Below are 25,246 nucleotides of genomic sequence, written 5' to 3'. Positions count from 1 at the left end.
GCCCAGTCCAGGCCATGTCTGGAACCGAGAAAAACAAAAAAAAAATAATATTCGATACAGCAATGGACTCTGTCCCCACAAATTATTAGGCAATCGTACATCCATTGGCGCCAACCGCTCAGGGTCTTGTGCTACCGCTTGAATCGGATGGTGGTCTGACCAGAGAAAAAGGCTGCCTAACAGCAAACCACCGCATCGAGTATCGCGTTACCCTGGGCAGCAGGCTCCGAAATTAAGTTCAGAGAACATCACCTGCAGAATCGTTGGAAGTTTCCAGTATCCCAAGTTTATTTAACTGGTGACTAATTCCGCGACACGTCAACCGCTGACGACTCGGCTCGTGCTTGCTGCCAACTGACCAGTTGACCTCTGCTCGGCGCCACCGGAAGCAGCAACAATGCCTGAAATCGTACGTCTCTTGTTCGTGGAAGCTCCTGAGTTCTGAAGACTTCAACTGACCTATGACGTAATCTCAAAATTATAGGTTCATCTTCAAGTTGGCCAGTGTGTAAGCTGTTACCCCCTTTGACGTCGCCCTCACGTTCATCAACTAACGATATGTAGGGCAACCAAGTTGGTACTGCGTTTTGGCAGACCATTCTGGGGGAACATGGCTTGGATTACAATGGAATGTATGTCTCGTTGGCATCATCTCACCGACTACTAGACTGGGAACGGCACTGACTTGGAATCTCGTACTAGGTACACTGGTGACAACCATGTTCAGCTCGATCGAGTAAATGTCTACTTCAACGAGGTATGTGAGATGCCTCTTATCTCATAATTCTCCCAAAATTACGGATGCTAATACCTTTGTCATATCAGGCGTCTGAAAAGAAATATGTTCCACGGGCTGTGCTCGTCGATTTGGAACCTGGCACCATGGATGCTGTGCGCGCTGGGCCACTAGGTGGACTCTTTCGCCCAGATAATTTTATTTTCGGACAGTCTTCTGCCGCCAATAACTGGGCAAAGGGTCACTACACTGAAGGAGCAGAGTTAGTTGAGGAAGTGGTCGATGTTGTTCGTCGTGAATCTGAGAGCTGCGACTGTCTGCAGGGCTTCCAGATCACTCACTCCCTCGGCGGTGGCACTGGTTCTGGCATGGGCACTCTCCTGCTTTCCAAGATTCGAGAAGGTATGAAGACGTAGTCACGAAATCTCAAAATTAAGCCTGGAAGTTACTCACAGCCCTCTTTTACAGAGTTCCCCGATCGTATGATGGCTACGTTCAGCGTTGTACCATCCGCTCAAACATCTGACACTGTTGTCGAGCCATACAACACAGTCCTGAGTGTACACCAACTTGTTGAGAACTCGGATGCCACGTTCTGTATCGACAACCAAGCCCTGTATGATATCTGCCAACGAACACTCAAGCTCCCCAATCCCTCGACCGGTGATCTCAACCACTTGATCTCGACGGTCATGTCTGGTATTTCTACTTCGCTGCGATTCCCGGGTCAACTCAATTCCGATTTGCGAAAGATCTGTGTCAACTTGGTGAGTGTTCTCTTACTCTTTGACCGCCTTGGAGGCCTTCGATCACGCCAAGTTGCTGGCTACCTCCAGTTTACATTGGCAGCCCCAAGGAGTCATATTAACCTGTAACTTCTTCTAGGTTCCCTTCCCACGTCTTCACTTCTTCATGGTTGGCTTCGCACCCCTAACCAGCCGCGGTACCCATGCATTCCGGAGTGTCACTGTCCCCGATCTCACCCAGCAGATGCTGGACCCTCGCAACATGATGGCACAATCCGACTTCCGAAATGGCCGCTTCTTGACATGCTCAGCCATGTTCCGCGGCAAGCTCTCTGGCAAAGAAGTGGAAGAACAAATGCGCAAGATCCAAGACAAAAACTCTACCTACTTTGTGGACTGGATTCCCAACAACGTGCAAACATCACTGTGCACGGTACCACCAAAGGGATTGAAAATGTCATCTACATTTGTCGGAAACTCGACAGCCATTCAGGACATCTTCAAGCGCGTCGGGGACCAATTCACTGCCATGTTCCGTCGCAAGGCCTACCTTCACTGGTATACAGGGGAGGGCATGGACGAGATGGAGTTCACTGAGGCGGAGTCTAATATGAATGATTTGGTTTCGGAGTATCAACAGTATCAGGATGCTACTGCTGATGATGACGTCGAGGAGGAGGGCTGGGATGAGAATGCGCCTGGGGAGGAAATACAGGAGTAACTCTGTGGTACTAGTGAAGCCAGGCACGGTGAGTATTTAAGACAGAAGTTTGGTATTATCAAAATTAGTTGTGGGGAGCTGGTAAGGTTAAATAAATATCGAAATCGAGAATGTTGGAGCGTTATTTATTGAGAGACTGGCGTTTGTTAGGTAGCTGCCAATTATGCTTGACTGGGTTAGTGAAGTATTTCGAGAAAAAAAACCTCTGTGGAAAGACTCACGCCAATCCCGTCGAATGCAAATACATGACTTTCACCACGTGCCGAAACATGTCGCGTATTTTCATAAAGTGTAACCACAAAGGACGGCATCTTCGATGACAATTGAGGAACCACAGCCAGCCACTTTGACAGCCCTGCTGCCGAAACCGTGTTGCGTACGTGAAAAGCTGCGAGTTCTCCAAACGATGAACTCCGTAAAATTTAGAAAAGTAATTATCCGACCAGAGAGTATCTACTGAAGTTAATCGTAAATCATGATGCTGGCCAAGAGCATGCATAACCTCGGTGTGCAGTAAACGCCTCCGGGAACAACACAACTGGTGACGTATAGGAAAGCTTTCCACCACCATGAGAGTTCTGATACAAGTTTGGTTCACTGAGCAGCATTTGACGACTACTGCATATTCTGGTAACTTCCAGAGCGATCTAAAATTGGGTAATTGTATTTACTCTTGGCCTGCCTACATGACCGGCCTCTCGGTGTTCGGTAGATCTCGTGCATCATAAAATTGGTCATCTGATCCTTGATCACTGTACCTTGGGCTATTAGGTGCCGTTTCCCACGTATTTGAGCGAGAGATGAAGCAAGGCCACTGTCCCGCTTCCAGTAAACTCTCGGCCCCTCGCCATCTTTGTGCTGCATGCTCAAAGATGCTTAGCAATTCGTCAAACGCCTCTGTTAACTTTTCTGTCGCGTCTTGGCGTTGGCGCATAACTTTCCCGAAATCATCTGATATATATTTCTCGTCATACTTAATGCGGAAGTGATTCGTGTTTGCCAGGATGCGAATGGTTTCCAAGTCGGCGTACAGGGCCGTAACGTTGAGAAGATTTGGTCCTTTCAACCGAGGACACACGGAATAATCTTGCCAACGTTCGAGGAAGAGCCTTAGCACATGGTGGCTGTTGTATGTGATTGCAGTGGTTAAAGGGGTGTCTCCTGTCTCTGTCGCTGTGTTGATTTCTGCGCCATGCTCGAGAAGAAGTATTGCCAGAGTAGCATCATTATTCTGCGCTGCATGAAAGAGGGCAGTCTTGCCATCTACTCCCGCCTGGTCAACCTCAGCCCCGAAATCCAAAAGAACTTTGACGAGAACAGGGTCATCAGATCTTCGGGCGGCGACGTTCAAAGGGCCCCCCTTTTTGATCCCAGGAGGAAACGGGAGATTCGGGGATGCTCCGGCATCCAGAAGGAGCTGTACACATGCTGTATGACCTTGAGCTGCTGCATTTGACAGCGGACCAGATATTTGGGAATCCATAATATCCGGATCAGCGCCGTATCTCAGTAAGGTCACAATGGAATGGCCATCCCCCCTCGCAGCTGCCCATGCCAGAGCTGTACGTCCCATTGCATCTTGCGCGTTGATTTCATAGGAATGTGACAGTAGCTCTTGGCCTAAATCACTACTTGAAAGGCCGAGGACGATTCGATGAGTTTGGGTGAAGTTTGATTCCTCAATAAAATCATCCAGATATTCACTACCTTTGGTAATGGCACGAAGAGCGTCCTCAGCGACCTCCGACAGGTTACCCTCTAACAGGAAGTGACATGCCTTAATACGCGGGCTATTATCAAATGCAGCCAGCGGCTTATGGTCAATATCTGCGTTGGCTTGTGTCAAGAAGTTGCACGTCTTGTATTGTTTGCCATACAAGGCCCATCGGAGAAGGGAATAGCCACGTGTGGCACTGATGTCTCGAGGCGATGCCAACCCTTCACTAAATAGGAACTTCAGCCCGTCAATGTTTCCACCTAATGCATAATTAATGCATTGCGCAGTGTCGGGAACTCTCCTTAGTGTCCGGAGCTGCAAGGACGGCCCTATGCTCTCGTGATAAGAGAGCTCCATTCGCACAATGCTGGACCAGAAATTCGCCGGAAACCAGTATTCCACACTGATTTCGCTCGATTGAGAGCCTCTACAATCACCAGTGTCGCATTTTCGACTCAGAACCGGTAGCCCTGTATAGCCGACGAACAGGCGACCCAACAACTTGCTCAGAAACGCCGGGGACGACGAGTTCCTGTGGGCGTGGCAAGCGCAACGGCAGTTTCGCCTGCAAGAGTCCTATATGGAGTCACACGAATGCCAAAATCAGTTTGTTCTGGCTTAATGGGAAAAGTTCTGGTCTTTTGTATCCGATCTTTGTCATCTGCCTGAGTTCCATACGCGGACTTGACGAGTGTGTACTGATTCATTTGCAGTCTGTGGGACTGTTCTTGTAACAACCCCTCCACCCGTGCAATACGATCGTCAACACTTATTAGTGCATTCATGAATTTCTCGCTCGTGGCAATTTGTGTCTGAGAGGATTGTGCCGCTGTGGCAGATATTGTCTGAATGTCGAGCCTAATTCTGAGCATATCCTCACTGGGATTCGATTAGCCACCGAAGCAATGTTACCGATTACTTGAAAGAATAAAAACGTACGAATTTGCCGCACCAAGCATGATATTAAGGCTGCTTTTGATGGTTCGGATATCATCCTGCAGCTCTTTCAATCGCTCTTGGTCACTTCGCCAAGCATGCATCAAACTCAGCGGCATCTTTGACCTCAAGTAAATGCGGGTAAGGTTATTAACAATGCTTTCAACCTCATCCAACTTTAACCTGCATTGCTTTAGCAGATGCGGCACCGCTAAATAATTCGACTCTGGTAGAGCGGCGCGCTCTCCTAGTAAGTCATTCACCCGTAGAAGCACCAGCTCAAGATCAGCGACCTCGTTGCTAACAGCATGGATCCTGCCGGGCAAAGTTTTACACAGAGATCTCAAGTCCGAGATAGACGAGCATATCTGTGACGAGAATTGTACTATGCAAATAATGCTGGCAATCAATGAGACAGGCTCCATGGATGGTCAAGACTCAAGACTCAAAACCAGACTGCCTTTGAACGTCTGGTGTTGGAGAGATCGATATGGAAGGCGGAGAACTCTGGTTCTGGCGGGGAAAGTCGAGGGCCGTGCCTGCCTTCTTTGTTGTCCAGGACTGCACCTCCAATCACCGTTCTTTTCATGGTTTCACAGCATTAAATCAGGCCACATACTCTCATTTCTATTTTCCCCCATTCCCTTGGCCTTTCGCCTTCGTTTTGTAGTTGTGCACATTCATTCAGTCACTAAATCACTCATTCATCCATAGTCAGGTCATCCTGCGCAGATAAGGACCAAAAGTGCTGTTGCTGAAGCACAGACGCCTCGCTGTTTACGCCAAACCGAGCCTGTAAGTCGCATGATCCTCATCCGTATATAATTTTACTTCAGCTGTAATATGAGGAGAGTCCTTAGATAGATCATGGCGAGCCCCCTCTCCTCTTTAAAAAAAAAAAACCAAAAACAAAAAAAAAACACCGCAATTCAGAGGCTCACAAAGTGTAGGAGATAGGGCATGCTTTTGCCATGAAGTTTGGTCTACGCTCACACGAATTCCGAATTCCAAGATGGGATGCATATTACGTGGACTACAATGGCATGTGCGAGAGAATTAGAGACTTTGCCCATCAAGGCAGCACATCCAACTCAACAGGTAGCTTTTTTCGGACCTTACGGCTCTGATTATTCTGCTGACTGGGAAGCAGAAGTTTCCAATTACCTTGAAGAGAACATAGCATCGTTTGAAGTGTTTAGTTCAAGGTTGTTGCAGTCAATTGTTCAGCGCGAAAGTGAACTGTGTCGCGCATATGCATTACCTTCGAGTCCTATTACCCTGCCAAATATCGACTGCGTCTATGACCAGGAGATTCAAGTTTTTCGCGCTACTTACGAAGATTTGCTCATGGACCTGGAGGATCTCAAATGGTTTGAAAGAGTTAACTTCATGGCAATTACAAGGATATTCGCCAAGATCAGCAACAACAGCAACGATGAAGGAGCTTTTGAACAGCAGCACTCTCGATGGCTGGCTGTGCAGCGGAGCCTAGATGAGACTTCGGCTAAAACCTTGGGCCGAATAAAAAGACTTGTGACAGAGATACTTGAGGTACTCTCTCGAACTCGACATGCTACTCAATCTTGGGGAATCGCTAGTCTATTGAGCCATCGACTCTCCGACAAGGCTACGCAAGATATGATATACGAACTTTTCATGAATGACCAGCATGCTCTGATAGAGACACATTTTCTTTCAGGGAAGTCCTCGGAAGTTATTACAACTACTGATTCTAGGCGCATTGTTGGCAAAATCTATCGCATCGCGGCAGTTATGGGTGCAAAGAAGACGACAAAAATGGCACTGGAAGCTATGTTGCGTGAGGAGGTTAGTGCAGAGCAAGTCTTTTCTTGCATGGAGACATGGGAAATGATGCTTAAAGCCTGCTTGTATCAATCTCATAATATAAGTATGGAGATGGATCTTTTTAGTGAACATTTGAGCTCGGTGCTCGACTCACTGGGCTCGAAAGCTCTAGATCTTTTGCAACAAGATTACCGTGGGGGTCTTCTTTTGCACCACATGGCAAAGCGCAACCTAACTTCACTCTGTGAAGTTATTTCGTCAGTTTGCCTTCGCGAAGATGCAGAAGTTTCAGCTGAAATACTGGTCTCAATCGACTGTTATGGGAAAACACCACTCCACTACGCTGTCGACGCCAGGAACTTATCGATGCTCGTTACATTTCTTAACACGCTGTATCGACTAGGCATCGATGAGAAGATAATGAGAAGAGTGAAAACAACTATTGGGGATGTCTTTGTCTCCTCTGTGAGGTCTGGGGCGGACCAGATGGTAGAGACGATCATGGAACACGACTTCGATATTCAACACCAGTCGTCCAGGGGTGAAACAGCGCTCTATTGTGCCGCTAGAGTAGGGGATGTGCATTTGATCCGGAGCATTGCACTTCGAGTACATGGACACGAGTTTGCTATTGACGTCACCGAGAAGACTCGAGGCTGGACACCACTAATAGTGGCATGTGCGAATGGCCACACGCTCGCCGCTGAACTTCTTTTGCTGGCTGGTGCCGAGCCAAACATCCAGGATGCTCGAGGATGGACAGCCCTGGAGCACGCGATATTTCGAGGTCACCATACTGTTGCAGAACTTTTGAAATCTGAGCAAACCACCATTTTGCATGACGGTCCCGCCGCTGCTGTCAGAGCACTCTGCAAGGAGACCCGTTCGCTTTGCAACGCAGACGAAAAAATGATAATTGTACATCTCGGAAGTACCCAAGGTGGACATAGTCAACCTGCAATTCGACTGGACCGGTCCAATCGCATTGGGCATGATAGGCACCATCAGGAACTCCCTTTGGAGTTGCACATATCCATCTCAGGGTCAGATTCCGCTGCCAGAGTCATCCATCTACCAATACTAGAGGACCAGCTGCACAGACCGCTTGTTTTCAAGAACCAGCATTGCATACCGTTTCGACTAACGCTCAAATTATATCGCTGCGAATCGATCGACTCGAAGGTCCTGATTAGCAGTGGCACATCTCTTCTAGATGACGATGGCCTGCTGGGAGAAAAATACGAGAGCCTAATCCGTGAACGATCTATTTACTTAATAGATTTGGAAAGCTCAAGCCAAACCGGAGCAGTCCTGCTGAGCTATGTTGTCGTAAAACCATTCGCTGATCTCAAACAACCCAAAACCCCCAACCCTCTCATATCTACGAGCAACTCGGTTCAACTTGTTGGCCATAGAGGTAACTTGATCCCATATACCTGCCTATCGGAGTATTGCTGATAGTGCGTAATCGAAGGGTTTGGCCAGAATGTGGCAGGTCCGTCATCACTCCAACTGGGGGAAAATACATTTATGGTAGGTCGAGCCACAGCCGTGAACTGCAATCTGAGTTTGACATCGCCAGTCATTTCTATCTGCTGCGAAATTTGGTGCATCGTTCGTTGAGGTAAGATGTGCCTGTCGTCAACGAAAACTGATCATATTCTGACAGACTCCAGTTCGGTAAAAGAAACACACTCTTGCGGACCGATCACGGCCTAATGGTTTAATAGATTTACAAGTAACACGAGACTTGGAGGCTGTTGTGTATCACGATTTCTCTCTGAGTGAGTCAGGCACAGATATACCTATCCACGATGTCACCATTGCGCAGTATCGACATGTAGACGAGCAACAAGGGCCTCGACGATCAGTTCCGGGTATCGCAGACGAGAATGCCAAGCATCCATGTTGTCACCAGCAGAAGCCTCGTTCCTGGTCCTCGGGAGAGCAATCCCTTGCAAAATCAGCCCAGCTTCGAGAAAATCTTCAGTATACGTTGGACTTCCAAACTAAAGGGTTCAAGCCAAACAGCCGTGGGGACGTTATTTATGACTCTCTAACCACACTGGAAGAGTTGCTCATCAAGCTTCCACTAGGAGTTGGCTTCAACATAGAAATAAGTGGGTGCAAGCGACCGATCAAAAACTGAATCAGCTCTATGCTAATAGGGTTACAAGAGTATCCTCGCATTCATGAAGCAACTCAAACTGGAGTTGCCCCGGTCGCCCTCAAAATCAATACATTTATCGACATAGCACTTACAAAAATCCAGCAATATGCCGGGGAAAGACAGATAATCCTTTCATCCTTCACCCCCGAAGTGTGCATTCTCCTTTCGCTTAAACAAGCAGCGTATCCTGTTATGTTCATCACTAATTCAGGTAAACTCCCTGCACAAGATAAAGAGTTAAGAGCTGCAAGTCTTCAGGCCGCAGTACATTTCGCCCGGCTGTGGAATCTTTCTGGAATTGTATTTGCTTGCGACACCTTTCTCCATTGCCCTAGACTTGTGAGGTTTGTTAAAAATATGGGCTTGGCATGTGCCTCATATGGCCCGATGAACAGTAGCCCTGTCAATGCAAGAGTAAGTGCTTGAACGAATGTTAAGAATGGACCGTCTAGCAATATGCTAACAAGAGCGATGTCCAATAGATTCAGGTGGCCGCTGGCATCGACATGCTAATCGTAGACAAAGTCCGGCTCATTGCGAATGAACTTAAAGAACATGCAGCCTCTGACAATTCTTACCAACGCGCTTGAAGAAGTCAAAACCAGAGCTTTCTTAATAGTGAACTTAACAAGAAACCTGTTTCATCACTATGGGAACACAAGCAAAGAGGTCGCAATTACTCTAGAGCACTACAGGGGAATGGGTAACCTCGCGAAAACCTTGCGATACTCCTAGTAACAATGGCATTCTGACGTGGGAGCATCCAGTTGGCTGCTTCAACGATATCTCTTCGGGATTGATCTGCTATGGGATCTGTAGAGGGGATTGGAAAGTCTGCGCGACCTTGACAAAATCTAAACGAGCCACTCGGGCCAGCGGCATCATCGCTTCACGTAGAAGCTTTTCAATTAACAAATTCGTTCAAGGTTATCCAGGCAACAGATACTGTGTTTTGAGATATATGAGCTTTGCCAGACCATAGCTCTACATCACCTGCTCTTCGGATTTGGAGCTGGAGTACCACAGGATCGGCAATTGTCGCTCCTCCTGCAATGCAACTAGAAGTATCATGCTTCTATTAATCCATAGGTATCCTGGACGTTTTAAGGACACATTTTTGAGCAATATGCTCTAGAATAGCCATTGCTTAAGACTGTATCGGTGACGACGGGTGCTCGACTTAAGAACCATCTCAATCAAGCTACGTAACACACCAATGAGACAACAGCAGCCAGATTATGGTCTGTCGATGGACCTGGAATGTTCACCAAACACCAGCACCGACAATGTCACATTAGTACTCTGGACCTCCATTCTGCCAGCGTGATCATGAAGCGTTGCCTTAAAGGTCTGCAGTATCAGCTGCATTAAAAACTTACGAAGCCACCATATCATATGCTGGATACAAATGCAAACATACCATTTCATTATCATCCAAACCCCTAATCCCCCTCTTCAGAAGGCGACTGTCGAAGCTCCTTCTCCGCCCTCGTCCCCTTCCAAGTAACAAACTTACAAAACACAGGAATAAGCGCCGCCAACACCATCCCAGCACCCAGAAACCCCGCCGTGACACCAAACCCAATGTGAAACGCAGGACTATCATCCTTTGGCCAGATGCGACTTCCGTAGACGCTCGAAAAGTTCCCAAACGCATTAACAAGCGCCAGCACAATGGCGCGCTTCTCGGGCGGCAGGCTGACGGTGTTGCTGGTCCACGACAGTATGAGCGGCAGGGCGGACCAGATGCCCGCTGCGACGAAGCACACCATGACGTAGCGCACGATGGAGGTCTGCACGGCGGCGCACACCACGCTGCATGCGAATCCTACTGCGAGGGCGCTGGTGATGTGCCAGCGTCGGTCGCCGGTGCGATCGGACGACCAGGCGAGGATGTTGAGGCACACTGCGGCGACTACGTAGATGGGGACTGTCATGTATTGAGCCTTGACGCTGTCTGCGTACATTGTCTGGCTGATTGTGGGGATAAAATAGGATATGGCTATGCGAGTTAGTGCCTATTGATATTTAAAGTTGAGGTTCGAACTTACTACCAGCACCGACATCCAGCATGAATAATATGAGAAACATGTATGTTCTGGGATCGGCGATGGCGGCCAAAAAGGCCTGCCAATGGCTCAAGCGCTTGTTCGTGTGGCCGCCCGTCGCAATTCCATCGTGAATGATTCGAATAGCGGCCAACTTGCGCTCCTCGGGAGTCAATCGCTTCGACGTACTCGGGTAATCAAGCAAAAGGAAGACTGCAATCATGGCCACACCGACAGTCGCAACACCCTCCACAATAAACAGCCAGCGCCAGCCGGCAATGCCGTGGGCGTTGTGTAAATGCTCGGTGATGGCGCCGGCTAGAATGCCACCAAATGCCCCTGAGAGCACGGCAGCCGTATAAAAGATGCCAAATCTCTTGCCTGTAGTCCAAAATGTGAGCTATTAACTTGCATACTATAATGGGACCTCACGTACCTAGTTCTGCCTTGGTATACCAACAGCTGAGGTAGTACAAAACACCAGGGAAGAAACCAGCCTCAATGCATCCCAACACGAACCGGAAGCCCAAAAGCGCACCGTATGTTTTGGATATGGACATCAATGCGCTCAGCACGCCCCAGATGAGCATAATGGCCGGCAGGAACAGGGAAGGTCGGCTTCGACTGAGAATCATGTTTGAAGGGACTTCGCAAATAAGGTATCCGAAGAAGAAGATGGACAGAACCCAAGCGTAGCGGTCATCGTCGAGGTCCAGATCTGTAGCCATACCCGCGATTTTGGCATTGCCCTAGTTTGCAAGTCAGCTTCTGGGGTGATGCAGCTGTCCTCGTAGAGATACTCACAATGTTGGTTCGGTCAACATAATTGAGAACATACATGATCCACAAAATCGGCATGAGAAACAAGTCAATCTTCCTCACGAGCTTCTTCTCCTCCGCCGATCGGGGCACGTAATTGCGCAGCGCCTCCGCCAGCTCAGGCTCATTGCTGAGTGCAGAAGTTTTCTCCTCTCGCATCTCCAGCGTCTGAGACTTGTCGCCACTCGCCATTTCTCATGCCCTGCGGAGGAAGAATGCCTGGCTTAGCGATCAAGGCAGTGTTCCCAGGATGTACATGAGAGTTGAATTGCGATGCAGCGTGCAGATCGATTGATGAAGAGAAAGGGGCGAGTTTTTAAAACTGCCTTGGTCGTGGTTTGACGTTGGAGGACGGGATCAGAGCTTTGGTGATCAGCAAGCCACGATTCATCTCCCGTGTTCGTCTGCCCCATGGGGAATCGTTAGTCTGTGCAGGAGCGACGCCACTGGTTAACTTTGGCTGGGGCGTGGGCTCAAAGCCTGGTGAAAGTACGGAGAAGAGACCGCTTCTATTGGCAGCGGCTTGAAGGTAGGTTCGGTGATGCCTTGGGTGGAATAATCCCCAGTGCCGTCGTATTGTGACCGTCTGGTCAGAAAGAGCCCATTGGCTATTTGCTGCATTGCCGATCCACTTCGTCGATGCATCTGCCGAGTCATTGGACAATAGGAGAGTTTGTTGCAGCGAACGACTACACATGCATGGCGTTCAGATGAGGACGCTGCCGGAGCTTTCACCCCAATGTTCTTCGATGAGTTGAGGGTCGAGAATCTCAACGTGAAAATAAAAAACCGGTGCTTAGTGTCGCCTCATGCCTCATAACATCACATCAACCAAAATTTGCACATGGTCCTACGATTATGAAACCTGTGAGACTTGCCAAGACATGGCTTCGGCTTTCCGCCGCTCTTGTCATTTCCCAACAACTGGACTTGGCATAGTCAGAGAGCACTCGTGAAGTAGGGAGTAAATGAGCCACGATATTGCTGACCAACGCCAACACCGCTATCTTTTCTTCGTATTGATAATACATACACAGCTATCAGCATACACAATGTGTGAAGGTATCCAACACTGCCCGCTTCTACTCAGGGAATTCCCATGAGCCCTATACCTTATCCTGGCATCTGTGAGCTCAGAGCATCCAAGAAACTAAGTCCATACTGCTGCTCCTGATCCAATCCAAACTGATTTGGCACGTTTGCCGTACCAAACATCCAGCTGTTCCAGTCCGGCCACACTCCGCCATCGGCATATGCCACTGGAACAGGCTGTCCATTCAAAATCTGCTGCTTATCTACTGCGTTGTGGTCCTTGAACTTCTGAAGCATGCCGTTGAGTCCGCGCCCGAGGTAGTGCGCGACATGGCGCACGCAAGGGCTCGTCTCTTCCAGCAGAACGACAACGCCTTCAATGACGGATAACACATTTTCGTAACGAATGTTGAGGTTTGCCGAACGCCATTGAGTCTGAGCCTTCATCAAAAACAGGCAGGCATATGCAATTGTTGTGAGGAGGTAGAGAGGAACTCCCATCACGGCTCGTCTCATATCCGGGTCATTGAGGATGAGCTCCAAGGCTCCAAACGCGCTGCCTATAGCTAGGTTTACAAACTCACGACGCTCGTTCGACATTCGAAACTGCTCGCTCGGTCGTAATCCCCGGAGACATATCGCAAATAGTTGTACTCGAGCGAAGTGATAGTGCAGGATGACTCCCTTGGCTGGATAATCCGCAATGTGGGGATTAGGAGCTAGAATGCATTCGTGTTAGAGGGTGCAGTAGAGGTTGGCGAAACGAGAAGCGAGAAGGATGTCTTACCTAGTCGAGGTTTCCATTGATCTCTCCAACGGGCCAAATCAATGTCAAATCGTCGCAGGATTTCAAACTCATCATTCGCAATCATTCTGGATCTGTCTGGCCCAAAGACGTGGTAAATCCGACTCAAAATGATGAAAACGCCCACTTGACTGTGTAAACGATGATCCGACATTGTGATTCCCGGCAACCGTAGAAAGTCTTCGTGGCAGGATAGAGTCGAATTTTCGCTGATAACTGGCGGTCGGCCGTACGCTATGCTGAAGTGATGATCGCACACGTACAAAAAGTACCACAGTCTAGCCTCCTCGACGTACTCCGGACGATCTCTCAGCGCCATGGCACAAAACTGGTGCACATTCAGTTCCGTAGCAATTCGTACGGCCAGGCCAGAAAGCTTCCAGCTCAGATCTGACAGGTAGAACGCGCCAATGCATAACCCTCGCACATCGTCAAGTGTATGATAGCGATCAAACATGGCCTGGCTGACAAGCTCGAGAAATATCGGATAACAAATGTCAAATGCCCTTCCGTCATCTTGAGCATGCAAGGAAGTCACAGCAAGGATTGCTGCCGTCAAAAGTGAGGACGAGGCCCTGGCGCCTTCTAAGCTGTCGTGAAGCAATGCAATGCCGCCCCAAAGATACGCATTGAGTGTTTCACGGAATCTTGCAAACAACCTCTCTGCTTCTTGGAGATCAAATTTCCCCTGAGAAATGAAATCAGGTTTTTGAGTCCGGCTGGAAGGACGATGTATCCTGGCCCATGGCTCACTGCGAACATTGCGCAGCTTTGTGACCTCAAAGAGACTAGCCATAGGTGCATTTACCATGGCCTGATCATCTGCCTCCTGTGCTTCTGCCTCAACAGAGTTCTCCCTAGTCATCCCCGTTGGTCGAATGGGCACAGAACTGTCGGGATGAGTTTGCGGCACAGGCTGCATGGCCGATACTTGACTGCCGCTTGGAAAGTCATTTTGCTGCACATTTGGGAGTTGCGTTGGCATCGGCCGTGGCATGTTCAACGCCCTTTGGACCTCCGACAGAGCAGCCTGGAGGCTTTGCATCTGCGCTTCAATGTTCTTTTTCCATTCATTTTCGCCATCTAAAAGCGTCTGCAAGCTCTTGTTCACAACACATTTCAGACCGAGCCTTGCGCAGCGTGCGCATTGCTCCTGACCATGCTCCAAATCACATTTGATCTTGCGATTCTGGCAAGCTTGACCTAGTTTACGGGATTAGCACGGAGACTAGACTTGAGACATGAGATGCAAGACGACGCGCGAAAAAAGCAACGTGTCTCTGTCTGGCCACTACGCAAAATGGTGAGACATTTCGCCAAGAGGCATACGCAGTGAGCGCGGACTAGGCAGTGCGAAGATAGAGACAACCTACATGCACGAATCTTCCTTGATACCTTCGGCTGATGCTCGGTCTCGCTGGGCGGGCTAACCTGCGAAGAATCGAACCTCGCCCGTTTCATGATGCATTCAATGTTGTGGAACGAAGTCCGCGTGGAAGAATGGGTCGGATGGAGTGGTCTCTTCCAAGGGAGAGTATCTTGCGAGATCGATGAACGAGGGCGGGACAAAGGCCGTTGCGTGGGGAGGAAGCTTTTTGAATCAACACTCGAGTTTGGTCTGGCACCAGCCTGGCTCCCGTGCATGGGGTGGTGCACGTGCTCAGGACCAATCATGGTTAGGACCAGGTGCAAATGCCGCCATTGGAGCAGCCGAGTGACAATCTGGATGATTGGGACCCGGCGGATTTCTGCCCGACGCCTCAAGCGCTAGCCATGGGACTTCAAGGCGAATCTGCGGGGAGATGGTGGAATCAGATGCCATGAACAAGGGCATTTGAGGACCGGAAGCTGGCTGAATGCTGAATGGACGGAAAATAGCATGAGATCATGGGCCGTTCAAACTGAGCCGAGTCAATAACGCTGGTTCTTGTGTGCTTTGATACAAATTAGGTTTTCTCATCTCTCAGCTATATCGAGTATACTTAAATGCCACAATGGGCACCTTACATGACGCACATGAATATTCTCACCAAGAAACCAGCTGCAATCGAGTGGACTCCTGCGAGATCGAGATGAAGACGGAGGGCAGCCAACTACCCAAAACAGCCACCAGGCTGAACAACACGGAAACCTCATCTCCCATTACTATCGGATTTATCGGTACCCATGGCTGGAGCTCCCAGTTGCTCTTGGAAGTGTCGGCCAAGCCTGAATACGCGGTCCATGTTCATGTCAATTCCTCCGGCCAATTGCAAAAGCTCACAGAACTGGGGGCAATTACAAGTGACAGCATCAGAAAAGTTGCACAAGTCAGCCAGATTCTTGTCTACGCAACAAGAAATATTGAAGAATTGGAGAACCAGCTCTTCTGCCCGAAAAATGGCATAGTATCAGGTATGAACTCGGCAGACTGTCGAATGCCAGTACCTTGTGCACAATAATTAACCATTACAAAAACTCAGTCCTTCCGCAACATTCCCAGGTCATAGTGTCTCCAAGCTGTCAACCGTCACATTACCCGTTATTGCTTCGGAGACTAGCAGACGAAGGCAGGCCGGATATCTCGCTTCTGGATGCTGCATATGTTGCCGAGTCATCGCACAGCAATCACAGTGGGAACCGGAACCCTACGTTATTTCTATCCGGACCAGTTGGGCCCCTTGCGGAGGCGAATGCACGTCTCCATGCTGCAAGTTCGATCCGTCTGGTACCAGGAGGGTTTGGGCAAGCCTCTAAACTGGAACAAGTAAACCAGCTCCTTACCGGCTTACATGCGGCCGCGGCCGCCGAAGCTATGGGCTTGGCGGCAAAAGCTGGTCTGAGTACCAAGGTTACCTTTGACATCATTAGCAATGCAGCTGGAAGCTCATCAGCGTTTGAATCACGTGTTCCCCAGATGCTGGCAGGGGATTGGAAATCTCAACCATCCTGGCAATCAACACTCAACAGTCTTGTAAGATATCACGACTCAGACCCCATTTCAGCTTGGAGATCCACTGACGATTCTGAATATAGAAATCTGCAATCACAACAGCACGCAAGCTTCAATTCCCCTTACCCTTGACATCCACGGTGGAGCAATTATTCATTTCCGGCTTATCACAGGGCTTAGGCGAAGGCAGTGATGCGGCGCTTGTTCGCACCTACTTGCGCGATGCTCCTGATTTAGTCGAAGAGAAAGCCATCCCGGCTGATGCAGATGTCTCTCATGCTTCAAATGGTATCCCTAGTAAAATCCCCAAGATTGGCTTTGTCGGTCTCGGAGCCATGGGTCGCGGCATGGCTGTGTCTTTGGTCCGTGCCGGGTTTGCTGTCAAAGGCTACGATGTCTACTCTCCCGCAGTGGAAGCCTTTGCTAGCAATGGGCCGGATGCCCTTCCAGCAGGCTCGCCAGAAGACGCAATTCGTGGGTCGGACGTTGTGTTGCTCATGGTGCAGAACGCCAGCCAGATTGACGATGTCCTGTTTGGAAACGGCCGCGGCGCTGCTGCCTTGTCTGACGATGCAGTCGTTATTGTCAGTTCAACAGTGCCTCCAGAATATGTCCGAAATGCCAGCAAAAAACTGAAAGAATTGGGTAGAGGCATTCTTCTCGTGGATGCTCCAGTCAGCGGAGGTGTTGCTCGTGCTGCCAACGGCACATTGACGGTTAGACCACCAGATCAATGTTGCGTATAGCCAGTGTATCTTGCTAACAGTTTCGTCAGGTTATATGTTCTGGTGAAATGAAAGCCCTCTCCAAAGTCCATGGTCCACTTATTGCGATGACGGGAGGAGAGAAGAATCTCTGTCAAGTCTCCGGGGGCATTGGCATGGCGTCGTCCGTGAAGCTCATCAACCAGCTTCTCGCCGGCGTTCACATTGCCGCCGCTGCCGAAGCCATGGCTTTTGCTGCTCGCCTGGACCTCGACACCCAATTCGTGTTTGATGTGTTCAAATCGTCGTCGGCGTGGAGCTGGATGTTTGAGAACAGAGTTCCACAGATGTTGAAGGCTGACTGGACCCCGCACTCTGCTTTAGCCATTTTCGTCAAGGACCTTGGAATCGTTCTTGACGAGGCAGCTCGACTCAACTACTATGCTCCGATATCATCTGCTGCACACACACTTTATCTGGCCGGGGCAGCGCACGGCTGGACAAATGAGTCGGATGCAGGTGTAGTGCGACTATGGGAAATCTTGGGACCGACAATCAAGAGCAAAGCCATCAATACTTCGAACTTTGTTGGCGAAATCCCCACTTCCAACGGCATTGAGAAGCAGAAGGCCAAAGGGGTCAACATCAACCAAACCCCAATCACTTCAACCATGAACCCTAGTCCTGGTAGCGAAGATGAACCACAGCGCCTCCTTGCAGCTCCTACGCTTGCTTCCCTACCCCCAGAGTATCCTACGGATGTTCTCGACTCCGTCCAACGCATAGTTAACCGTGGTGAGGTGCCTACACTCGTTGTACTAGACGACGATCCCACGGGCACGCAAACCTGTCATGATATTGACGTCTTGACTGTTTGGGATTCCGAGACGCTAGATTCTGAGTTCAGTCTTAACCCTCATGGCTTTTTCATCCTCACAAACTCAAGGGCGCTCCCCTCGGCGGAAGCACGAAAGCTGATTCAAGACATTTGCGAAAATGTATCTCAAGCAGCTAAAAGAGCTAACAAGTCCTTTGAGATTGTTCTTCGAGGAGATTCCACCTTGCGAGGTCATCTACCAGAGGAGCCTGAAGCGGCGGAGGCTGCCTTGGGTACATTTGACGGCTGGATCATCACGCCATTCTTCGCACAAGGAGGCAGATATACGATAAATGACGTCCACTATGTGAAGGAAGGTGATGCACTGGTACCGGCTAGCCAGACTCAATTTGCCGCAGATGCTACATTTGGCTATAAAAATTCCAACCTGCGGAAATACATCCTGGAGAAATGTGGCTCGCGCTTCAGCGGTGACTCTTTTACAAGTGTTACATTGCAAGACATTAGAGAGGGTGGCCCTAAGGCAGTGACTGAGAAGCTGCTTTCTATGGACTCTGGGCCCAATCAAGTCATCATCGTAAATGCAGTCGCTGAATCAGACATGCATGTGTTCGTTGCTGGCTTGCTCGAGGCAGAGAAGAGTGGTCGAAGGTACTTGTACAGAACCGGCGCAGCCTTCGTCTCATCAAGGCTTGGGATCAGAGGTATTCCGCCACTCACTATGAAAGATTTAGGTGTTGTCCCAGTTATAGGGGCAAGACGTCCTGGAGGATTGGTCATTGCCGGATCATATGTTCCCAAGACGACAGCACAGCTGAAAGCCTTGACAGAGAGGCTCAAAGACAAGCTTTATGTGATGGAGTTGAACGTTCCTGAGTTGATCACGTCAGAGGAAGCTGCGGAGCGCACTGTCAAAACTGCAGCGCAGGCTATTTCCATAAAGCTGTACGCTGGACATGACGTCCTCGTGATGACTTCAAGATCACTCGTTAAAGGCGATGATGGCCTGAGTTCTTTGAGCATTGGTTCTAAAGTTGCTAAAGCTCTGGTTCGTTTACTGGAAGAAATCGACGTGCGTCCTCGATACATAATCGCCAAAGGTGGCATTACTTCCTCCGACACTGCCACCAAGGGTCTCAGAATGAAACGTGCCAGGGTACTGGGTCAAGCAGCCCCCGGAGTGCCGCTATGGCGATGCGATGAGGAAACGAGCAGACATCGCGGTGTGCCATTTGTGGTATTTCCAGGCAACGTTGGCACGGATGACACTTTAGCAGAGGTCGTGGAGGCATGGGCAATGCCGGCCACTCAATGATGACATAGTTTTTCGTTGGATACGACGCCACAGATGCATGCCCCGTCACGAAATATAATACATAGCATATACTTTAGTAGCAACTGGATATTTTCTTCTACCATGCCATTTCATCATCTTACACCAATCTACTTGATCTACGTAGTCGTAGAGTCCTGCTCCTGCGCCTGACGCAGTATCCGAACTAAATTGTCCACCAACGCAAACGCATTCGCATTACAAACCGACCAATTCTTCTCCTTCCCCCACATATCCCTACAAGACTGCAAAGCATCAAGCATAAGCTCCTGCGGTTGTGTTTCGCAAAAGTTCGCATGCGACGGCATATTCGTAACCTCCAAGTCGCGCACCAGTTGAGAGCACACCGTCATGGCGGCCGTGAAGAATTCGTGTCTGAAGAATCCGGCAAACCAGGCACAGAGCTGCACCCATTTATCGCCTTCGCACAAATCCCTCTGAAAGGCAATAACCGCCAGGGCACTTTCTAATGACGAGACATATGACACGGGGTACTCGGTTGATGCGTTGGGCTGCAGAGCGAAGCGGCCGTGGAGGGCCATCAGTATCTGGCGGAAGAATATCTGGATCATGCATACTTCTAGGTCGACTTCTTCGGTGCTGTCTATACCCAAGTGGCTGTTGTAGAGGCCGATGCCAGACTGATAAAGGTGTTGGCGCATCGAGGAGTCGACCTCTGCTACTTCGCTGTACTGGACCGAATCGTTTGGACAGGTGGCGAGCTCAATGGCCCTGAATAAAAGATCGCTCGAACTGGCAAAGACTTTGACCAGGATCGAATTTTCACTGGGCTTGACCGGAGTCGGCTCGACATCTATTTCCGGAATTGGGCTTCCGGTGCATGCATCCCGCTTGACTTCCGTACCACTGATATCAACGGGCCGTAAGAGCAAAGGCATCCCGCAGACGAGGCTCTGCCGCATTTCCAGCATGAGCACCACGGCCCATATTCTTGCTTTTATCCGGTCCTCGTCTGATAGCTGCTCGTATGGCTGGGACGCCACACGGTGTAGTCCTACTCGGATGGATAGCCGTACAATTAGTCCGGTGAGTGGCCAGCAAGTGTCTGCCTCGTGGCAAGACATGGCATACATTTGCTTAGACATGACTATTAGCACCAATGTTCTAATGTTGTCCAGACTAGCCATGAGAAGATACGGTGTTCTCTTCAGACAAATCTCCGCACTGCGTAGAAAACTCGGCGGTAAGCCGTGATATGCTTCTTTGCCACTCTCTTCGGCGCAGTAGTTCACTGCCTGGCACCCCAGGCATAAAATGACGAAATACTGTGCGAGCCAGTCATCTTCTTTGGAAGAAGGGTCTTCCCAGAATTGCTGTAGCTCGCTCTGAAAGGCGTCTTTGTCAAGGAGGTGATAAACCTTTTCGACAGCGTCGAAGTACTGTGATACAAAAAGCTGCTGCACAGCTTGGGGAGGGAGTTGTGCGATAATGCGTGCTATAGAGTCTGGACCTAAGGTGTCACCGCTGAAAGGATAATTGATGGTGGGAGTCATGCCAGATATCGGTTTTTCATGATGCAAATCGAGGTTGGAATATTGCCCGTGTCCAGGAGGGAGGTAATTCTTCATCTGTGATGTAAAAACGTGCGGTTAGTAATTTTCAGGATTGACGGGGCTGCGTGCGTCTGGGTACCTCATAAAGCAAAGAGTTCCAATGCGCGCCGTTGCGAACTGTCGCAGCCCATTTTGAATCAATGAAACTTGTGGCAATCAAGTTGAGCGTTTCATGATGTTTTTCTGAAATGATGCGGCCGAGAACCGGCGCTGCTGTCTCCGAATACACACACTGTGATTCTCGTTTGTTCTTGATACACCGACCACATGGTATTTGTCTGTCACATCGGACCTTGTGCCTTCTGCATCTCATACATGATAAGATGGCTCTGTCACGGGTAAGTTTGCCAACTTGTTTGCCGGAGCCGACTAGATCAACAGACGGTGGATCATGACCAAGCCGAAGAGAGGATGCGTATAATGACAAATTCTGAAGTGAGGCTTCGTTTGGCTTGGCTTGAGTTGCTCTTTCCCGTGTATGCTTGCTTGGAGAAGCCTCGTCAATGTAAACGCCATCATGACCCACGGGGTGGTTTTGAAGTGTGTTGGAGACATGCCCAACTCTCATCACAGTGGAAACTGCAGAAGGGGACGACGGAGGAGAGACGTAAATACAATCCACCTTGGCTTTGGTGCATCTGCTGCAGCTCGGCTTGGCCCTATCACATCCCACTTTAAACTTGCGGCATCGTCTGCACGCCGAGATAGGTCGTCCCAATGGTATTCCCGTTTGAAGCATGATGAGTGGTAGCAGGGGTCTATTTGACGGGTGACGAAATTACCCTGATCGTGAATAGAGTGGCTGTCGGTCGAGAGGTCTTGGTCCCTTTTCCCGATCCGACTACCAAGGTACTTTCCCGCCCCCGCAGCCGGTCTGGCGAGGGAGAACAACGGTGTTGTTAGGATGGAAACCCGGATACCAGATGAGATGGCGTAGGTGCGGCATGCCAAGGCCGTGAGTGCTGTGTCGCCAGAGCCACGAAGAAGACAATGCACCTTCCTTTGTCTACCTTCGTATCTTAAAGTAAATGGGAAAACTCGTGTCAAGCGCCAGGACACTCTGAGAACGACGGACGAGGTTCTCGAACGGAATGTTAAAAATCATCGGCCGACGACTGTGGGGCTAAAATCCGAGTCCGATGACGGGGATGTTTAGAACGGATCAATCAGATTGCATGTCGATGCCGAAACGGTCTAGTTGTGGGTCGATCCGATCTCCGAGCATTTCAGCTGGAGCTTGCTGGCCAACTTGGTGTTTAAATCTCGGTGACAAGTACAAGGGTAAATTTAGTCGAGTATTTGGCAAGGCGCATATGTTCTCTTATCAGATCAATCTGATAGTAGCACATTACGAGGATTTCACGTACTTTACCAAACCTCGGCCGATCGCCGGAATTAAGCGACCGTTATGCTGTGACCTGCCAGTCGCGAGTTCATGGACCTGGATAGATATATGATGAGTAGACACTCTGTCTTTATCTCATGACGTAAATATTTTTTCTAGTTTTGATAGATATATGATGGGTAGACGATCTGTCTTTGTCTCGTGATATACATTTTTTTCTCGATCAGTCATAAAGAATCCAAGTTCCATTGTCAGCCAGCGTCGCTGATGCTTCCGTATCAACATCTTATGCTTCCCCTTGGAGAAATACTTCATACAGCTTTCTCCCTTATGAATATGGCTTCCCCGGAACGCAAAGAAAACAACGACTCCAACGCTACGGCCGTCGACGCGGCCCGTAGCGTGGTAGAAACACGTTACCATGACTTGGCCAAAGAAAGAGAATTATGTGTTGATAAAATCTTCTATGACGGACACGACCTTCAAGAACTTGATCCAAGTATGTCAGCCGAGTTCCATTTCAACAAGCTTTGCTTACGGTTCCTCGTTGCCTAGATCTCGTTGTTTTGTCTCGAGAGACCAACGAACACCCTCGAGTAAGTGCTCAACCATTTGGTGTCGCTATACATGTCTAAACGTGTCAGGCCTGGCCGCGAAGAAAGAAATGGACCGTCACTTTCATTACTGGTGTATACTGCTTCCTCGCTCCATTTACGAGTATGTTCATATATCAATCCGGAATAGCTCACCACTTGCAACTAACTGGTCAGGCACCATATTCGCACCTTCCCTGAAATCAATGATGGCGGACCTTGGTGAAACCGATCCAATTAAGGGTGCTCTCCAAGTGTCCATATTCTTACTCTCTTTTGCCCTCGCGCCAATCTTCTTGGCGCCTTTGAGTGAAATCTACGGTCGAAGAATTGTTCTTCAATGCGGAAATCTATTTTTTGCTGCTTTCTGCTTAGGAGGAGGCTTCGCCAAAACGGTGAGAATTCATGATTTGCTAGCCTTTGTTTGTTCAGGGTGCTAATGCAGTAACCAGACTGCTCAGCTCGCTGTCTGCAGATTCTTCAGTGGCGTTGGAGGTTCAGCGTCTCTCTCGGTGTATGGAGGCATCTTAACCGATATGTGGGATTTTGCGGATCGTGCTAGAGCCTCTGCGATGCTAGGAAGTGCGCTGTATGAGTTGTCACTCTTTCACACATTTACGGCTATTAACGATCGGTGATATAGGTTGCTCGGGCCAATTCTTGGGCCTTCTTGTGGAGGTTGGATGTCTGAACGAGCTTCCTGGAGGTGGACGTGTTGGGTGCCAGTAAGTTGAGTCCAAATCAGTCACTTCGCTCCTTTAATTGCGTGGGAATGGAGACTGACGGTTCTTTCCTAGGCAATGGCTGCCGTTGCCCTTGACTTGATGGCTCTGCTTCTCTTCCACGAAACTTACATTCCCACTATTCTACAGAACAAAGTTCAGCGAGTCAAGAAGGAATACCCAAGTCAAGCGTGGTACACTGTTCTAGATTTGCGTCCCAGAGATACCAGCAAAGGAAAGGCTTCCACAATTATCGAGTCTGCAATTAGACCCCGTAAGTTGCTTCACCCCACTTGTAAGGATTTGACCACTGATTGCGCCAGTCATATATGTGACCCTCGATCCCGCTCTTTTCCTACAATCGCTGTATTACGCCTTCATATTCGGGGTTCTGTACCTTGTGATCACTACAGTACGTCTCGGACCCAAGTGAAATAAGGCGCAGACGTGCTAACCACAACAGTTCGAACGTGTATTCGGTGGTGGTTATGGCCATTCGCCGGGTATAGTCGGTATGGACTTGATGTCCGAAGGTATCGGCGCATTGATTGGCATGCAAGGCAGCGCTGTCATCGTACAATATATATACAAGCGAGAAATCAACAAAAACAAGGAGTACAAACCAGAAACAAGGTGACGTGCCTTTCGCACATCAGAGTGTCCAGCTGGGAAACGACCTTCTAACCCACACGTTAGGCTCATCAGCGCTTTTCCCGGCGCATTTTGTGCCTCTGCTGGGTTGTTCCTGTATGGATTTTCAGTTTTAAAGACTCACTTCATGGTCGTAGGTAGCAACCCCGTATTTGATCTGGATCCTACCTTGGACTAACTTGCAGTAGCCTCTTGTTGGAGTAGCCGTGTTTACCGTCGGCATGGCGAACACATTTGTGAGTAACTAGATGCCACTTAAGGGAAAGAATACTGAAACGTTGCAGTTGGCAATACAACTTTATATCATCGACTGTTTTGAGTATCCTGCGTCAGCAATGGCCGGATGTAAGTTGATTTTCCGTGTTCATGTTTCCTCTCTCTAATATGAACTGCAGTGTCTGTATTACGATGTCTGTTTGCGGCAGGTAAGCCCCTAGAGTCTGGACTGTGACAACTCCTTCGTGCAGAGCATGGCTAATCGCTGCCTTAGTTTTTCCTTTGTTTGGAGACCGCCTGTTCGAATGTTTGGGTGTTGATTGGGGAGTTGGGCTTTTAGCTTTTCTATCCGTTGGACTAGGCGCTCCGTTCTTGTTGGCGGTAAGATTGTCTATGACTATGATCTTTACCAGTTCTTCATTACTAACAGCAGTTTCAATCAGTTGTATTTCTACGGCCCACAACTCAGAGCTGTCGGGAAGAAAAATCGCGCCAAGTTCCTTGGATGAATGTCTCCTGTGGGCACTGACGATACTCATACTCGGATGAGCTGGTCGGGTTTCGAGTATGTGTCGATGCTCATGCCACCGTGGTATCAAACTCGCTTTTGCCGGTATCGTCATGGGTCTTGACCATGGCCATATTTGCGACATTGGCTGTCTGGATGGAGCAGACTTGGGGCGCAGTCGCCAGCGGGAAAGGGCGCCGGAGGATTGAGGATGTGGTCTTGATGGAACATGTAAATATATTTGGTCCGTGCTACAGGTAGTGTAGAACCATAATTTGATGTCGCTTGGCCGAG

At 49.2% G+C, this 25,246-nt stretch overlaps 9 protein-coding genes across 9 annotated transcripts; 4 read left to right on the top strand and 5 right to left on the bottom strand.

Annotated features, from left to right (window-relative positions):
- Positions 1-397: 397 nt before the first annotated feature.
- On the top strand, positions 398-2,203 carry VFPPC_13452 (tubulin beta-1 chain; the record flags this gene model as incomplete). Its single annotated transcript, XM_018291229.1, has 7 exons — positions 398-409; positions 485-508; positions 565-632; positions 703-757; positions 826-1,138; positions 1,205-1,503; positions 1,622-2,203. 7 exons carry the CDS (start codon positions 398-400, stop codon positions 2,201-2,203), a joined length of 1,353 nt encoding a protein of 450 aa, XP_018147526.1.
- A 682-nt stretch (positions 2,204-2,885) lies between these two features.
- Positions 2,886-4,277, bottom strand: VFPPC_03367 (ankyrin repeat protein; the record flags this gene model as incomplete). The annotated part of the gene is made up of 1 exon (XM_018282876.2): positions 2,886-4,277. One exon carries the CDS (start codon positions 4,275-4,277, stop codon positions 2,886-2,888), a length of 1,392 nt encoding a protein of 463 aa, XP_018147525.2.
- A 1,617-nt stretch (positions 4,278-5,894) lies between these two features.
- On the top strand, positions 5,895-9,422 carry VFPPC_03366 (ankyrin repeat-containing protein; the record flags this gene model as incomplete). The annotated part of the gene is made up of 6 exons (XM_018282875.1): positions 5,895-8,079; positions 8,137-8,195; positions 8,245-8,286; positions 8,350-8,782; positions 8,840-9,246; positions 9,315-9,422. 6 exons carry the CDS (start codon positions 5,895-5,897, stop codon positions 9,420-9,422), a joined length of 3,234 nt encoding a protein of 1,077 aa, XP_018147524.1.
- An 852-nt stretch (positions 9,423-10,274) lies between these two features.
- VFPPC_03365 (allantoate permease) lies at positions 10,275-11,891 on the bottom strand (the record flags this gene model as incomplete). The annotated part of the gene is made up of 4 exons (XM_018282874.1): positions 10,275-10,834; positions 10,884-11,261; positions 11,317-11,629; positions 11,685-11,891. The coding sequence occupies 4 exons, from the start codon at positions 11,889-11,891 to the stop codon at positions 10,275-10,277; spliced, it is 1,458 nt and encodes a 485-aa protein (XP_018147523.1).
- A 921-nt stretch (positions 11,892-12,812) lies between these two features.
- Positions 12,813-14,997, bottom strand: VFPPC_03364 (fungal specific transcription factor; the record flags this gene model as incomplete). Its single annotated transcript, XM_018282873.1, has 3 exons — positions 12,813-13,450; positions 13,519-14,739; positions 14,910-14,997. The coding sequence occupies 3 exons, from the start codon at positions 14,995-14,997 to the stop codon at positions 12,813-12,815; spliced, it is 1,947 nt and encodes a 648-aa protein (XP_018147522.1).
- Positions 14,998-15,530: 533 nt separating this feature from the next.
- On the top strand, positions 15,531-19,325 carry VFPPC_03363 (ketose-bisphosphate aldolase class-II family protein; the record flags this gene model as incomplete). The annotated part of the gene is made up of 4 exons (XM_018282872.1): positions 15,531-15,930; positions 15,999-16,489; positions 16,552-17,184; positions 17,244-19,325. The coding sequence occupies 4 exons, from the start codon at positions 15,531-15,533 to the stop codon at positions 19,323-19,325; spliced, it is 3,606 nt and encodes a 1,201-aa protein (XP_018147521.1).
- Positions 19,326-19,462: 137 nt separating this feature from the next.
- Positions 19,463-20,932, bottom strand: VFPPC_03362 (C6 transcription factor; the record flags this gene model as incomplete). Its single annotated transcript, XM_018282871.1, has 1 exon — positions 19,463-20,932. The coding sequence occupies one exon, from the start codon at positions 20,930-20,932 to the stop codon at positions 19,463-19,465; it is 1,470 nt and encodes a 489-aa protein (XP_018147520.1).
- A 31-nt stretch (positions 20,933-20,963) lies between these two features.
- Positions 20,964-21,656, bottom strand: VFPPC_15638 (fungal zn(2)-Cys(6) binuclear cluster domain-containing protein; the record flags this gene model as incomplete). The annotated part of the gene is made up of 1 exon (XM_018293391.1): positions 20,964-21,656. The coding sequence occupies one exon, from the start codon at positions 21,654-21,656 to the stop codon at positions 20,964-20,966; it is 693 nt and encodes a 230-aa protein (XP_018147519.1).
- Positions 21,657-22,598: 942 nt separating this feature from the next.
- On the top strand, positions 22,599-24,953 carry VFPPC_03361 (MFS multidrug transporter; the record flags this gene model as incomplete). Its single annotated transcript, XM_018282870.1, has 15 exons — positions 22,599-22,761; positions 22,818-22,858; positions 22,907-22,979; positions 23,033-23,250; positions 23,308-23,444; positions 23,499-23,580; positions 23,653-23,851; positions 23,901-23,989; positions 24,041-24,210; positions 24,274-24,361; positions 24,417-24,464; positions 24,513-24,573; positions 24,624-24,653; positions 24,719-24,825; positions 24,888-24,953. The coding sequence occupies 15 exons, from the start codon at positions 22,599-22,601 to the stop codon at positions 24,951-24,953; spliced, it is 1,572 nt and encodes a 523-aa protein (XP_018147518.1).
- Positions 24,954-25,246: the final 293 nt, after the last annotated feature.

The sequence above is a fragment of the Pochonia chlamydosporia genome, chromosome 2, assembly GCF_001653235.2.
Source record: "Pochonia chlamydosporia 170 chromosome 2, whole genome shotgun sequence".
NCBI lineage: Eukaryota > Fungi > Ascomycota > Sordariomycetes > Hypocreales > Clavicipitaceae > Pochonia > Pochonia chlamydosporia.
This window is presented reverse-complemented; position numbering and strand designations above follow the sequence as displayed.